This window comes from Microplitis demolitor, chromosome 4, assembly GCF_026212275.2.
Source record: "Microplitis demolitor isolate Queensland-Clemson2020A chromosome 4, iyMicDemo2.1a, whole genome shotgun sequence".
NCBI classification, from domain to species: Eukaryota; Metazoa; Arthropoda; class Insecta; order Hymenoptera; family Braconidae; genus Microplitis; species Microplitis demolitor.
The window spans coordinates 14,405,936-14,421,064 of record NC_068548.1 but is presented as its reverse complement, the minus strand read 5'-3'; the positions used below and the strand labels follow the sequence as shown (position 1 = coordinate 14,421,064).

General features: G+C 26.3%; 2 protein-coding genes across 2 annotated transcripts; one reads left to right on the top strand and one right to left on the bottom strand.

The window, feature by feature from the left end:
• The first annotated feature begins 3,254 nt into the window (after positions 1-3,254).
• LOC103576384 (uncharacterized) lies at positions 3,255-5,851 on the top strand. The gene is made up of 3 exons (XM_008556583.2): positions 3,255-3,405; positions 3,695-4,094; positions 5,224-5,851. Exons 1-3 carry the CDS (start codon positions 3,366-3,368, stop codon positions 5,738-5,740), a joined length of 957 nt encoding a protein of 318 aa, XP_008554805.1. The 5' UTR covers positions 3,255-3,365; the 3' UTR covers positions 5,741-5,851.
• LOC103576395 (phosducin-like protein) lies at positions 5,763-8,413 on the bottom strand. Its single transcript, XM_008556594.3, has 3 exons — positions 7,939-8,413; positions 7,463-7,877; positions 5,763-6,075 (listed from the first exon to the last, which is right to left on the bottom strand). Exons 1-3 carry the CDS (start codon positions 8,140-8,142, stop codon positions 5,849-5,851), a joined length of 846 nt encoding a protein of 281 aa, XP_008554816.1. The 5' UTR covers positions 8,143-8,413; the 3' UTR covers positions 5,763-5,848.
• Positions 8,414-15,129: the final 6,716 nt, after the last annotated feature.

Here is a 15,129-nt window from a genome sequence, read left to right as displayed (position 1 = left end):
ACATTTTTCGTAAAGACTGATAGCTTCGCCGGAAAAGTAAAAAAATCTCAAAATTTACTATATGGCACCATATATTTTCTTTGTTATATTTTAGCATATATCTTATTCGGTGTATGTATATGGGTATATTATATATTCGCATCAAATTAACTAATTTTGAAAATTTTCTTGCAATTTAAAGAGTATATTAAAATTTAGATCTAATTTAATTGGAGTTGGTCATATACGAATAAGGAACTTTTTTTTTTCCATAAGCAATATAAATATATATTTTATATATGATCAAAGTATATTTTTCGTATATGATAGAAGTATATATTTTTATGCATGAAAAAAATATAGTTTTCTCATATGACAAGAGTATATATTTTCATATATGATAAAAATATATTTTTTGTATATGATTGACATATATATTTTATATATGCTAAACATATACGGACACGTATATGATGAATATTGTATATTTTTTAATATAAAAAAAATATATCAGAAAATATAGTTAAATTGGCCACATATATTTTCTAATATTTATCATATATTTTGACCATATATGTTATTTTCATACGGGGTATAAGCTTAATTATAAATTTGACGATACGCAGCAAAGTATTTTTTTCCTGTTTATTTTAATTTCCTATCACGTTAATTGAAGGTTGATAAAATGAAGATTATTGTTTTTACTACTCTATACAGTACAAAACTTTCAAGTGAAAAGTGGTAAAATATAATTTCTTGTTATAGTGTCATCCATCTCAAGGATATGGCTAATGTGAAGGAAACGTATGCAGTTCGTATTATTTTCAAGGTACATGCATTCTTGAAGTTACAGCAGCCGGAATGCAACTCCCTGTATGAAAATAATTATAACAATACAGTAAAGATCTAAAAATGTATTTTATCAATTAATCAAGATCTATTAAATACAAAAAAAAAGTTTAAATGACTTCTTTGTTTAGAAAATCTCATAGTATAATAGGGGTACTGTTACCTTGGTTGTCCTATTTCAGGGCGCCACTGGAAGTAATACGGTCTTCCAGAACCAAATCTTAAAATTCAGGGTCTATGTAATTTTTGTAATTGTAAGAGAAGGAGAAGGAAGGATAATTTGTAAATAATTTAAACTTTATTCAAAATAACAGTTTTACCCTTTTATTCATTTAACTTCAATTACTTTTGACCCGGGTCAAAAAAATAACTTGATTTTGATTTTTTTGACTTGCTTTTGATTTAAGTAACTTGATTTTGACTGCTGTAATAGTTGTTGACTTGCATTTAGCTTGATTTTGGCTACACTTGGTAACTACTCATCGAGTTGATTTGATTTGCTAAAGCGAGTTAAAATCACGTATTGCTTGTTCCTTTTTTGACTTGAAAAAAAAAGCCAAAAAGTAATTTAACATGTTCAACAAAATTTTTTGATTGTAGATAAGTAACATTTGCAAAATTTCTACCAATACATATACAATTATATCTTCTCTGACACTCACATTTCTTATCTAAAACTTTTATAAATGTATGAAGAAGACCAAATGATTTTTTATTTAAATATTCAAATACTATATGAGATGAATTATTCTTCAATTTTTCTTTATAATTTGCTGATATAAATATTCGACCATTTAACAGTAATCGAAACTAAGTAATCATTAGGATGATCCAGAAAGTTAACAGACGCAATTAACAATTTTTGGATTTATTTTTTTACCAAATAAATTACAAAGAAATAAAACATAAAAATATGCACATGTAGAAAATTTAAAAAACTATAGGTGTAATTTTTTCAAATATTTTTTTTTATGATTTACTGTTTTAAAAAACAATCCAAAAATTCATCTAAGTGCATACTAAAATTACAGATTATTAAATCGTTAAACATACCTTTGGCTACAAGAGTTGAGTACGGCCGAATTAATTTCGGAAAATCAGTTAATGAAGCTGTTAAAATATTAATGAACCGTCCACGCAAAAACTTAGAAGGTTTGTATGATATTCCCGACAAATATAAAAATGAAATTCAAAACGGCGACCAACAATGTACAATATTGTTTGTGTATAATCTGTTATATACTAACTGTTATATATATATATATATATATATATATATATATATATATATATATATATATATATATATAATCTGTCATATACCTAAATATGTAATGTATAATATATTTAGGTAGAAATGAAAAACAATTTGAAACTGGTCGACCCCGCAGGCCAACCAATAAACTTCCCATTATTTATTAGCTTCTTGAGCTCGAAAACATTATTGTCAATACCTTCAAGCTCTTTGAGTTTGATCATATATACCCGGGAAGCTCATCAGGAGTTCCGACCTTTTAAAGTTTAAAAAATGTTAGATTTCGTGATAAACTTAGAAAATTTAATAAACAAAAAAAAAAATAAATAAATAATTAATCAACCTCTACCCTCCATTCTCGTACATGATCACGAAGTGTAGATACCAGGAGCCCGAACGGTATAGGATTTTTCACATTATTTGTTTACACCAAAATGAACCCAGATGATAGTTCTTTTTTTTTATCATTGGCTGCGCAAGTATTCAGGACATACCGATATTATTATTATTATAACGTGTAAATACGCACTGGCTCACCTGGCTCGTGAATATAAAAATAAATTAAATTAACTATAAACAAAACAAATTAATCATTCTAATTTAAATAATAATTTAAAATTCTCATTTGTAACTTATACTGTTAATAAATAATATGTTTAACAGTAAGTTATTTATTTTTTTTTTCATCAAGTATGTTTATCGTGATACTGAAACAAATAGGCATTCGGCGAGTTTTAAAAATATTTTTGCTAGTAAATTTTCATAGAGACAATTTTTAATACTTTTACATGGAAATATTAGAAATAAACTATAAATTCAACTTTTACGAATTTTTGTTAGCATTGATCTACTTTTTTTTAAAAAACAAAATGGTTTGGTGCCTAGTAATTTTTGTATTATTATTTATTATTATCAGATGTTTTTAACTTTGCAGATTATCTTTTAAATTTGTCGATATTATTGGGTTGGAAACATTTGAAAAGTTTCCAAAAATTTTCTAAAACTTTTATTTAATTCCAAGTTTCTCAAAATATTTTTTTTTAGAGCTGTCCAGTAGCAACAAGAATTCCCGCGTAAATTTAAACGAGTGTTTTCTGAAAGATAGCGCGCTCTGCCGGCAAAAATCCGATCCCCTAAATTGATACTATTCTTTTAACATTACGTTCGGACTCTTCGTATCTATATTTCGTGGTTACACTTTTCAGAATGTTTTGGTTATTTGATTATAGTTTTATTTTAAAATTTTAATTATTATATTGTAATTTAATTAGTTAATAATTTAATGAATATGAGTATCAACAGTGACAGCAGCCAATTATCAGGTATAAATACTGTCATATTTATTTAATTAATTTTTATTTCATAAATTTTATTTCTAAAGCCGGCAAAAAATTTATAAAATTGTTTAAAAAAAAAAAATTGTTTATCACAATTTAAAAATTTGAAAATGTTTCATGTATTACGAATTTAAATATTTAAAAGTTCGTATTCTTGAGGTAACAAATAATCCGATAATTTTTTTTATTTTTTTGCTTAATTTTGAATTTAAAATTATAAACATAATTCTTTTTTTTAAGACAATAATAATAATTTTTAATTATTTTATTTTAGGAATCTCTGGTATATCAAATTTATCATGTTCCAGTTCTATGTATTTAACGACAAAAATAAAAACAAAAGAATTGTCATTAAATAAAATATTGGAAGCATTAGCAAAATGTGAAGAGTCCATTTACCAAGTAGCGCATCGTAAATTAATTTATAAATCACTCGAGAATCTAATCGCTGATGATAATAACTTTAAGCCGGAACTGCTGGATAAATTGAAACAAATAATTTTAGTCAACAAAATAAATAAATATCTCGTCCTGCCGAATGACAGTAACGAGAAATTTACATTACTGGGACTTATGGAAACTACGAAGCCTGAATTTAGTTGTGAAGAAAGAAAACTCATAAAATTAGCTGTAGAAACGGAAGTATTGAAGAGTATTAATAGTTTTATATCAAAGTAAGTTTATTTTTAAAAATTAGAGTAAAAAATCCTTTATCACTTTTATTAATTTCTCTTATTTTAGGAGTAAATACAGTAGGGTGGTTAAAAATTAAATTTTTTCAGGCGTCCCATAAAAAGCTTGTTTTTAGTAAAAAAATACGTGAATGGTTTATTTGAGAAACCCCATAAGTCATGTTTTTCCGAAATTGGGTTTTCTTGCATTTTTGGGTTCTTTGGATGTCCCCCCATAGGAATTAATAAAAATATCCATCAAATCAGCGTTTAAAAAACAATTAACGGGGGGACAGAAATTTCATTTTATTATAAAACCCCATAAATCAATCTTGTGGGGTTTTTCAAATAAACATATGCAGTTTTAGTTTTATAGAAATAATTTTTTCTTTTTTATTTAAAATTCGCGCTTTTTTTGGAAAAAAAAAATAATATGGCTAATTAAAATACTTAAATTAATTATTATTTTTTGTAATTTCTGAGTTTCAGAGTTTAAATACATATTATATACTTCATTTTATCAGTCTGATAAATTATTTGAGATGAAAAAATAAAAAAACAATGATTTTATAACTTTTTCTTCCGTTTGGTTGAGAAACCCCACAAGTCAATCAATTTTAAATAATTTTTTTAAGTAGTTTCAATTAAAAAATTGAATTTTTCTTGTTTGAATATTTTTCAGGCGCTAACATTATTCTCTTCAATTATTTATTTACTATTTCAATGGCAAGTTTTTCCAGAAAAATGTTTTTTGTGTTTCCTGAAAAATTTTGTTTTCTTGTTTTATGGGGATTCTTAAATAAACGATTCACGTGCCTCAAGATCAAAGTTCATTTTTCGATATAATCGTGATTTTTTTTAAATATCTCATGAAATATGCAGATTAGGAAATTAAATTCTTGACAAAAAAGGTCATATTCATTTTTTTTATAAAACGAGTATTTATGAAGATAATTTTAAAAAAAATTTACTAATGTTAAAAATAACGTTTTTTCTAAAATATAGACAACCTTGTAATTCGTAACATATTAATTAATGCTTGTTAAAGTCTACAATATTTTGAAGTGGGAGAAAAAAAAAGTAGTTCCAAATGAAACATCTGAATACTTATACTAATAAATTACTTTTACAGATATGAAGAATATGGAGGAAATTTAATAGAAGCAATGGGAACAAAGGACTCAATAATGAAACAACAATTATCCGAATTCAATAAATTAGACATAACATATTGGAAGGATAAAATTGATGATACTTTCGATGAATACCAACGACATATTTCGATCTGTGCAGAGTTATTAGAAGAATGGTTGCAGCTCAAGCACGAAGACATTGAAAGTTTTAATAATAAAAAAGCTAAGTCCAAATTACTTGAAGCAGAGATACTTGAGATCCAAGCAAAAATAATGAAAATTAAGTATACAATATCCATGTTTACTGAAACATCGATAACTCTAGATGCCTTCAAAATAATCGATCAAAAGCTGGATGATAAATTGGATGAAATTTTATTAGAAATGAAGAAGAAGAAAATATTATCGAAACAATATCAGGACCTACGTGGAACTGAGTATGATGATATACTGAAAAGATATTTGGATTTGAGATCCACGATTGAAAAAGAAGAGCGTTTATTAAATAGGCTTTAAAATTTAGTTTTATAATGCAATTAAAAAATATTTAAGTGAAAAAAGAACTTATTTATATTTTTTGTATAGAGATCAATATAAATTATTTAAAATCATGTTACAAATCAATTATTCACTGCCGTCATCATTTGAATTAGCAATGATTTTTGGTACACAATTTTTATCTACAATTATTCCATTTTCCAGAAGGAAGCTTTCAACATCTGAAGCATAAAAGTCCGTTCCCAATGTGTCCGATACGTTAATAAAATTACCAATTACTTGGCCATTTTTGTAGACAAGAAGAGCTGGCACTCCGCGTTTTTTAAAATGTTTACTTAAACCAGCTGTTGAGCCTGAGGAAGTATTAATATACAAGTTAATTAAAAATAGAAAAAAATAATTAATTGACTTTACAGCAAAAGGATTCGTCAAAGTGTAAAAAAGTCCGTTAAGATTTTAAGTGTTAAATTTTCAACCCTTGTAAATTCAACAAACTTATTATTTAGTTCGATTAATTTTAACAGGGTCATTTTTTCGGTATCCTGAACAATATTTCCAAAGTACTTTTTAAAATTAAAAATATGGTACCCGCGGGTTATGAGGCCTAAGTGACAGAAATGATATTTAAAATAACCGCCTCCGCTAAAGGCTACTCTAGTAGAAGGGTCTTACATAGATGTTACGACAAATTTATAGAGTCCCGATACCACGTTCTCTGTCCTCTATATTTCATCATCCATCATATGCTGTCGTAGCGCAGAAGAAATTATAAAAAACAATCTAGTCTTCCGATTCTTAAAAAGTATTGTTGCTAAATTTAAGTGATGATTCATCTTTAATACCAATTTTATTAAATATAGTTAAACTATTCCAGTTTGTTTAACCCGTGGGCCTTATTACCCTACGGTAGTAAAATAAGGCTTATTCGTATGTTTTTTGTAAAAGTATAATTTTTTGTTTGTTTATAGTAAAAATTACCATTACTTGATTACATTTAATGGTTAATGTATTGAAATAAAGATTAATGATACATTTCGATAATTAAATACAATATTTTCGATTCTATTCAAAATCTTCCTTAGCTAGGCCTTATTACCCGCCGGTACCTTACTCGATTTTTTTGATACAGCCTAATATATACTAATGTAAATACAGGGAGCGACTGCTCCATGATTAGTAAATAAATAAATAAGAATACTTTTAGAGTCATTAAATAATTGTGTACGTTTTAGACGCGATGAACATCTATTACAACACAGGCGTAATTTAGGATGGCTAAAGTTACGGAGTCGAAGATTATAACTCATTGCATGAGTTTTATAAAGTGTTGTGTCTTGGGAGAGCTAGTTTATTTAATCATCAACTAAAACTTAGATCTAATCTAATTTCACATAGAAAGACATTGCGAACTGGTACACTTTAGGTCCCTTTTGCATACATAGCTTGCTATCAAGTCTTTTTCTAGTAGGCTGTATTTTTTGGAACTCACATTTGAAATTACTTTATCAGAATCACTAGATTTATTTTGTCAAAGATGCTTTAATTACTTCATCGATTTAGAAGAATCAAATGAATTATAGATAATAATAATTATGAGTATGGAACTGTTAAAAGTCCGTCGGACTGATTTGAGTTGTCTGAGTTCTGATATGATCGAAACAGGCCAAACCTTACGATTGAAAATAAATAAATGAATTTTGACGAATCCTTTTTTACTGTGTAAAATAATTAACACCGTACCAAGAATGCTACAAAATTTGATAGCTGGGTATTCTTGCGCCAAACTAATCAAACTTCCATTCATCGCATCGCAACCAGGAACGTTTTTCTCATAAATATGTACAACAATAGTTACAGATTTATCTTCTTCATCAATTGCTTTCAAAAAGTCATCAGCACTACTGAGATTAACTAAAGTGCCAAATTGTAATTTGCTCGCGTTAGCTAACATCTCTTTCATTCTCTGCTTTTGATACTCAAGTAAAAAATCATCTTCAAGTAATTCCGCTAATTCGGGATCGGTCTCATTGAGTTTATCTTTTTCATCATCCAGGGAACTTCTGCAAGTAAGACTTAATTTTTTAATCAACAGCAAACGTTCTCGTTCTTGTTCTGCTTTTTTTTCCGATTCCAATTGTTTAAATCTCTGCCAATCCTAATAATTAGATAAAAATTAAATTGACAGCTGATAATTATTTTAAAAAAATAAAATTTACCCTTAGAACGCCTTTAGGTCCAGTGTTACTCGAGGTTCCATTCCATTCATTGCAGCTGACAGATGGAGCTTCTCCAGAATTTACACTTTCGGGTTTAGTTTCCTCGGAGTCTGAAGCTTCTGAATCTTTTCCTTCGTCTTCACTTGAACTACTGCAATAATATTCTAATTTTTCATTCAATATTTTGTCTTCTAATGTGGCCATTTTTATTTATATATGTATACAAATATATAACACTACAGACTATGCATTTGCACAATATTTAAAATTTTAGGTTAACTATTGTTTTAAATTTTTAACACAATGAACCTTAGCGTTAAATTGTAGATATTTTTAACTCTTATCAACTTTGACATTTAATTTAAAAAGAAACGAATTTTTATTTATTGGCAATGTAATTTATGTTTACATTTCATTTGAGAATGAAAACGATTATTGTCAAAGTATCGAGTTTTAACAATCGATTTGAACTAGTGTATTCTCGAATGCTATCGATATATGATTATTGCCATCTTTTCGATATTATTCAAATTTTTTTATGATACTAAAGTTAGCCTACGTCTGATAATTTTTGAATTTTTTTTTTAACAATAAATTATAAAAAAAAATTATTTGAAAAAATTGCACTTGTAGTTTTTTAAATTTTCTACATGTGCATATTTTTATTTTTTTGCAATCGGTTTGTTAAAAAAAAAAATTCAAAAATTTGTAATTGTCTGGTAACTTGTAATAATTTTTGAATTTTTTTAAAAACGATAAATCATAAAAAAAAAAAAATTTGAAAAAATTACACATCTAGCTTTTTAAATTTTCTACATATGCATATTTTTAGTTTATTTTTTTTTTAATTAATCTGCAGGATAAAAAACGTTGATTTATAATATTAAGTAACTTTTTTTCTTCTTTGTATTTTCAAAAGTTCAAAACTCGTCCAAAAAAAGTTCTTCAAGCCACGTTTTGAAGTTTAAAATTCTAATTTAAAGTCTATGCTTTTTCAACGACGTTTTTTACGCAGGAATTCCTATATAATTTGACGTCATACTAATAATCTATGACTAATATTTCTAGTAAAGTTTTTTTTGTATAAAAGAAGTTATAAATAGAAATAATTATAAATTACGCTTAAAATAAATAGTATCATTAAATCTCTATAAAATAATAAACAACAAAATATAGAAAAAATGACGTAGATAAAAATGAGGTACTAGTAAGAACTCATAGTAAGAACTCATAGTCATTTGATAACGCCCACGTTTGATCTTCTTGCCTACGGGTATTATTATTTAATTTTACGGAAACACACCCACTTTTATTTAAGAATCATTGCTAATAGCTTCAATACAAGTTTTATATTATTGTATTTTTAGCTCATAATTAACTTTTGTACGTCAAAAAAATATTATCATGACGTTATTTAGGGATCAAGTAAACAAAAAAAAATAGTATTTAAAGGTAAGTAAAATAAAATTCAAATCATAACTCCAAGCTCTCTTAAAGTTTAATACGAAAAAAAAAACCAAAATTTCAAAAATTGTTACATAATTTATTTTTGATTTATTTGAATATATATGGTAAATGTCCCAATACCGGAACGACGAAGGGTATATGACTGATTTTTATCGTTTTAAAAATATTCAAATAAATTATAAACCAAAATAATTTATTACATCATATGAATAGACATTTACCAATTCAAAAATAATCAAATTAGTTCATTTTTCTTAAATTTATTATAAAAAAAAAATTTTTTTCTTTGACACCCAAAAGACCCAATACCGGAACGCTGAAATAGCCTTGTCCCAATACGGAAATTCGGTTGTCCTAATACCGGAACAGTAAATAAAATAAGTTATTTTTTGCATTTATTCATGGTAAAAATATTAATAATTATTAAATAATATTAATGTAAAATGAGTATGAATGTAGCAGACATCAGAGAACTTTAAAATTATAAATAAATAAGATAAATAATTAAAAAAATAATATTTACAAAAAAAGCACTATTAATTTCAAAATTTTTTGAATTTGCATTTTTTTAAATTTTATATTATTAATTATTTACTCGATTTATTAATAATTTTAAATTTGTCTGATGTCTACTATATCACACCCATAATGTAAAATGTATTTAAAATTTAAAAATGATTGAATATTCAATGAAAATAAATATTTTGAACTAAAGAATAGAAACAAAATAAATCATTTAAGGTTATACTAAAAAAACAATTAAAAAAAAAAAAAAAACTAAAAACAAAAATTTATTTTTTATGATTTAAATTAGAGTTTATCTATACTTAATCTATTTTTTATAACAATCATACATACTGCATTAAATGCTAGGGCTCCAGTAATAATTAATATTGTACTTGATTTAGCCAGTCAATTAAACTCACCGTTAATGTCTATCGATAACATTAATATGATTGGCTGTTCCGGTACTGGGCACGGGTTCATTTTGGTGTACCAATAGACGAACAGTAAAATTAATATAATAATACTATTTTTTTCATATTTTTAATATGTTTTCTTGAATTTTATGTCATTCAAGATGCATATACAAATAAAAAATTATTGAGAAGTAATTCTATGCATTTTCTATAAGCTTAAGACCATTGACTGATTTCTTAGCAAAACCATTAAGAGACATGAAAAAGTATTGAATCCGAGACTATTGCTCTAATTAACAATTTTTTTTTTTTTTCATATTTTAAATATTTTCTAAAATCTATTTTATACCTTATTTTTTAACTGAAAGATTAAGGTTTCAAATAAAGAAAGATTTATATAGTTTCATCGCGTACGAATTGAAATATAATATAATGATTATCAAATCGTTCCGGTATTGGGTCTTGTTCCGGTATTGGGACATTTACCTTATATTTTAAACAATACTAAAAGTAAGAATTTTTTTATTCATATAAATAATTATTTTAATAAAAAAAAATAATTAATTTATAGTTTTAATAAATATGATTATATATAATAATTTTTATTCTTATTCCAGTTGTAAGATTCGAAAAATTTTATTTAAAAAATATGGACACGAAATTACTGATTTTATTTTTGACATTTATGTATATTAGTTTTTTCTTGCTTGGAGATTCATATGTTATTAAAAAAAGCAATAATAATGAACCGAAGAAAAGAGAAAAGACTGACTTTCTTTACGATAAAACTTTCGATAAGCTCATCGAGGAATATAAAAATGAATTAAAAGCTAAAGAAAACGATTTTTCTAAACAAAAAGTTGTCGCACCGACGTTTTTCGGCTTTATTGATGATCTTCCGGAACCTAAAGATAATACATGTGCACCAGATGAAGATGTTCTGGCCGATGGGTCATGCGCTCCTCCTATGTAATTATAAGTTTAATAATTAAAAAAAGCATTGCTTGTATATATTTTATTTATTCTGTAATTTATTTTTAAATAAACATAAAAAAATAATAAAATAAGACCTACTTATTTTTTTTTTCAACACGATTATTTTCGTGCATAGTTTAAATTATTGCATGCCGACAAACTTTTTTCATTTTTTCACTTTACTAGAAGGTTTTTGCGCGCTGACGCGCGCCCATTATGGAAAAGTCGTTATTAAAAATATTCATCATGGATGTCTATTGTTCCTATTAGCTGCTAACATGACCAAACATCCCCATAGCAACCGTTGCCATGACAATAGATTTCATAGCAACCGTTGCTAAATCAAGTCTCCATAGCAACCGTTGCTAAGGTAACAGTCTTTATAGATACCGTTACCATGACAACTATAAGCGGTGATATAACACCAAATTTTTTAGGATAGATCATCAATAAAATTTTAATTATGAATAATTATCAAATATCAAGTAATTACTAATTATATTATTTATATTAAAAATTTAATTTCTTTCAATCAATATGTAAAAAAGGCGGAAGTGATAATAATCTATTTATAAATTCAAAATCTTAATCCTAAAAGATGTACACGAAATTCCACTCAAAATTATCTCCAGGTGACGTATACATTTCAATACAACAATTTAGCAGGTAAATGAAAAAAAAAAAATCGGTCTGTCGGTTGACCCTGCGGGCCAGCCCCAAAACTTCCCGCTGTTTTCGACCTCAAAGAGCTCGAAAACATTAGTGTAGATATATTTTCGAGCTCTTCGAGCTCGAAAATGCTATCACATGCAATTGTTTTTTTATGATCTTTTCAAGCTCTAACAAGTTACCTGTTATGCTGAAGTTTGAAAATTTAAGAATCGAAAATCATCAATGAAGCGGTTTTTAAAATTTAGTTCCTGATTATGTTCAGTAAAATAAGTGTATTGAGGCAGAAATCAATGTCAGGGATCAAAATCAAGATTTAAATCAGTTTTGACTCATGTAAGAAACAATAAAATATGAAATATCCGATAAAAATATTAAAAACTACGTTTTATCGATTTTTTTGTTGATAATATGATTTAAACTGAAAACCAAGTTCGATGACATTATATGATTAAAAGAAACCATAAAAAAGATGAGTTGGTATGATATCAGGCACATTTTGTTACGTTATATTATGATTTATCCGGAAAAAATAACATAAAATGTTATTTTTTTAACATTTCAACGCCGATATCTTTTGAACTAATCAATCGATTTCGATAGTTGACGTGGCAATCGGCGCGTTTTATTGAATTCTAGAGCTGATTAAAATTTGAAATCGATCGCGTCAGTCGTTTCGAAAATATTTAGAAAAAACCGTTTTTCACCATTTCTTTCTCCCGCGATAACTCTCGAACGAATTATCCGATTTTAATGTCTGAGGTGGCAATCGACGCGTTTTATTGAGTACTAGAGCTGATTAGATTTTGAAGTCGATCGTATAAGTCGTTTTTGAGAAATCAATAAAAAACTAAAAAAAAAATTTTTTTTTTTCGTAATTCGCCAATATTTTCGAGTCTATTCGATCAAATAATCTGAAATTTTCAGAAAAGTTGAAGGCCAACAAGCTCTTTCGATTGCCACCTCAACCATCCAAATCGATTCATTAGTTCAAAAGTTACAAAGAGTTTACATACATACATACACACACACACACACACATACATACACACACTCGGACATCATTCTGAAAATAGTCAGAATAGCTTCCTAGGACCTCAAAACGTCGACATCTGATGAAAACTCGATTTTCGAAAATCGGGGTGAAAACAACAACTTCCCGAAATTTTTGAAAATCGTCGATTTTCTTAGCGGGAAGTTAAAATTTTTGAAAATCGTCGATTTTCTTAGCGGGAAGTTAAAAAACATCTTCAAATAAATAAGTAAAAAATTTATGCATTGATAATAATATATATCTTTTATTCATGTATATTAATAATTAATAAAATGGATTAATAATAATTTTACAATTCAAATAAAACTTTCTAAATTCTTATCACAATGAACGCACTCTTCCTTAATAAACATAAATTTTTACACATATAATTTTAAAGAATTACATATAATTTTTAACGTGAAAATAATAATAGAGAACATTGACATAAAATCGTAGACAAAACGATTATTTATATGTACCTCCGGTATTAATACTACGTATTTTTAGCTATACTGTTAATCTGTGAATAGAATTAAAAAATTAATAGCATTAACGATTAATGGATATGTCATACAAAGGCAATTAACTACAAACTACATATATTGGTCCAATTGTCGTAATTAATACTAATTCTAAAAAAATATTGTTTAAAAAACCAATTATTTTTATAAGTTAAATAAAAAAATAAAATAATAGAATTAATGTACAACTAGCTCTTGTTTAATAATTTTACGATACGTATGTGATGTCAAATCTCATATAATACATAGAAATTTTTAATATTTATCAAATACTTAAACCTCTTCCATTTAAATTATTTACATATATATGAATACACTTTTTTTATCTTATGTGTTGTATGTTATTTTCTAACACTAAAATAAATTCTTATTTGTACTCAGACTACAACTTTCTTTTTCGTGTTTACCTTCCACTCTTTTTTTTCCTCGCCTATTTTACAACTTATAGTTAAGTACATAAGTTTATTGCACTATTTATTTCACAAAGAGACAATATTGAAAATTAATACTGCGCTTTTGTGATGCTAATTTAAATTGTTTTTTCATGTACAGTAAAAAATATTGTGTGTTAAAAACGGTCCGTTAAATTTTTTTGGGTGATTTTGTGTTAAATCATCAATTTTCACTGGGTTACTTAAAAATTTTAATTTACTATTTGACACTTTGAAGTGTTTAGTAGGGGAGATGTGCTGCAGTTGTAACACTCAATAAAAAACTATTTGAAAATTTAAAAATTATTATTATTCTTTCTTTAACTTGTTAAAAATAGTAAATTATTGATTAGATAAAAGTTTCAGTTATTAATCTTGTTCCGATATTAAAACATTGAAAATTGTTGAAAATATGCGTAAAAACTTTTTTTTTTTACGCTTCACATTTTTTAAAATAACATATTTGTTTTCTAATGTTATGATGTGAGACTTGTATTCATACTTTAAGGAACATATCAAGAGTATTGTATAATCGAATTTTATATCAATTTACTGATTTTTGTTATTTCAATTAGATTTTTATTAACAATTCTGCGTGAGGGTCAATTGTAACACTTGAACGAGTAGCAATTGTAACACTCAGAGTCGTGTATGGGATCTGCGCAAACTGGATGCGCCACAAATCTACTCTGGGATAGTGTAGTTTTAATATTTATAAATGTTTAATAATTTATAAAGATACAAATATAAGTGCTACTTTAAGTTTAAATACTTGACTCTGAGTTAATTAAGTACAACTGCAGCACACGCGCGCCGCCATCTTGGCCCCTGACTTTAGTTAAATAAATTGATTTTTTAATAAGTTAACATTGACTTTTCACTAATTAATCGAGTCAGTCACATAAAAGATACCATCAGCTTACTTTCTGACAGTTTTAAAGTTTAATATCTTAAAAAAAAAACAAATGGAATCGAAAAAATAAAATTTTTTGTTACAACTGCAGCACCTCTCCCCTACAATAATTCGGATTACTTATTACGCGTAACTTTAAAATGAACTAAATTTATGTTGAAATCTCAATGGATTACATAAGAATTATTTTACAAATTATATCTAATCGACATTTTATGAATGCCAATTTTTCAAAGTTTTGAATTATTAATATATATTA

Excerpts from the sequence above, each read along its gene's own strand:
- LOC103576384 (XM_008556583.2), top strand. The coding sequence starts at position 3,366 with ATGAATATGAGTATCAACAGTGACAGCAGCCAATTATCAG. Across the intron at positions 3,406-3,694 it reads TGACAGCAGCCAATTATCAG|GAATCTCTGGTATATCAAAT; the intron begins GTATAAATACTG and ends ATTTTATTTTAG. Across the intron at positions 4,095-5,223 it reads ATTAATAGTTTTATATCAAA|ATATGAAGAATATGGAGGAA; the intron begins GTAAGTTTATTT and ends TTACTTTTACAG.
- LOC103576395 (XM_008556594.3), bottom strand. The coding sequence starts at position 8,142 with ATGGCCACATTAGAAGACAAAATATTGAATGAAAAATTAGAATATTAT. Across the intron at positions 7,878-7,938 it reads GACCTAAAGGCGTTCTAAGG|GATTGGCAGAGATTTAAACA; the intron begins GTAAATTTTATT and ends TCTAATTATTAG. Across the intron at positions 6,076-7,462 it reads CAAATTTTGTAGCATTCTTG|GCTCAACAGCTGGTTTAAGT; the intron begins GTACGGTGTTAA and ends ATACTTCCTCAG.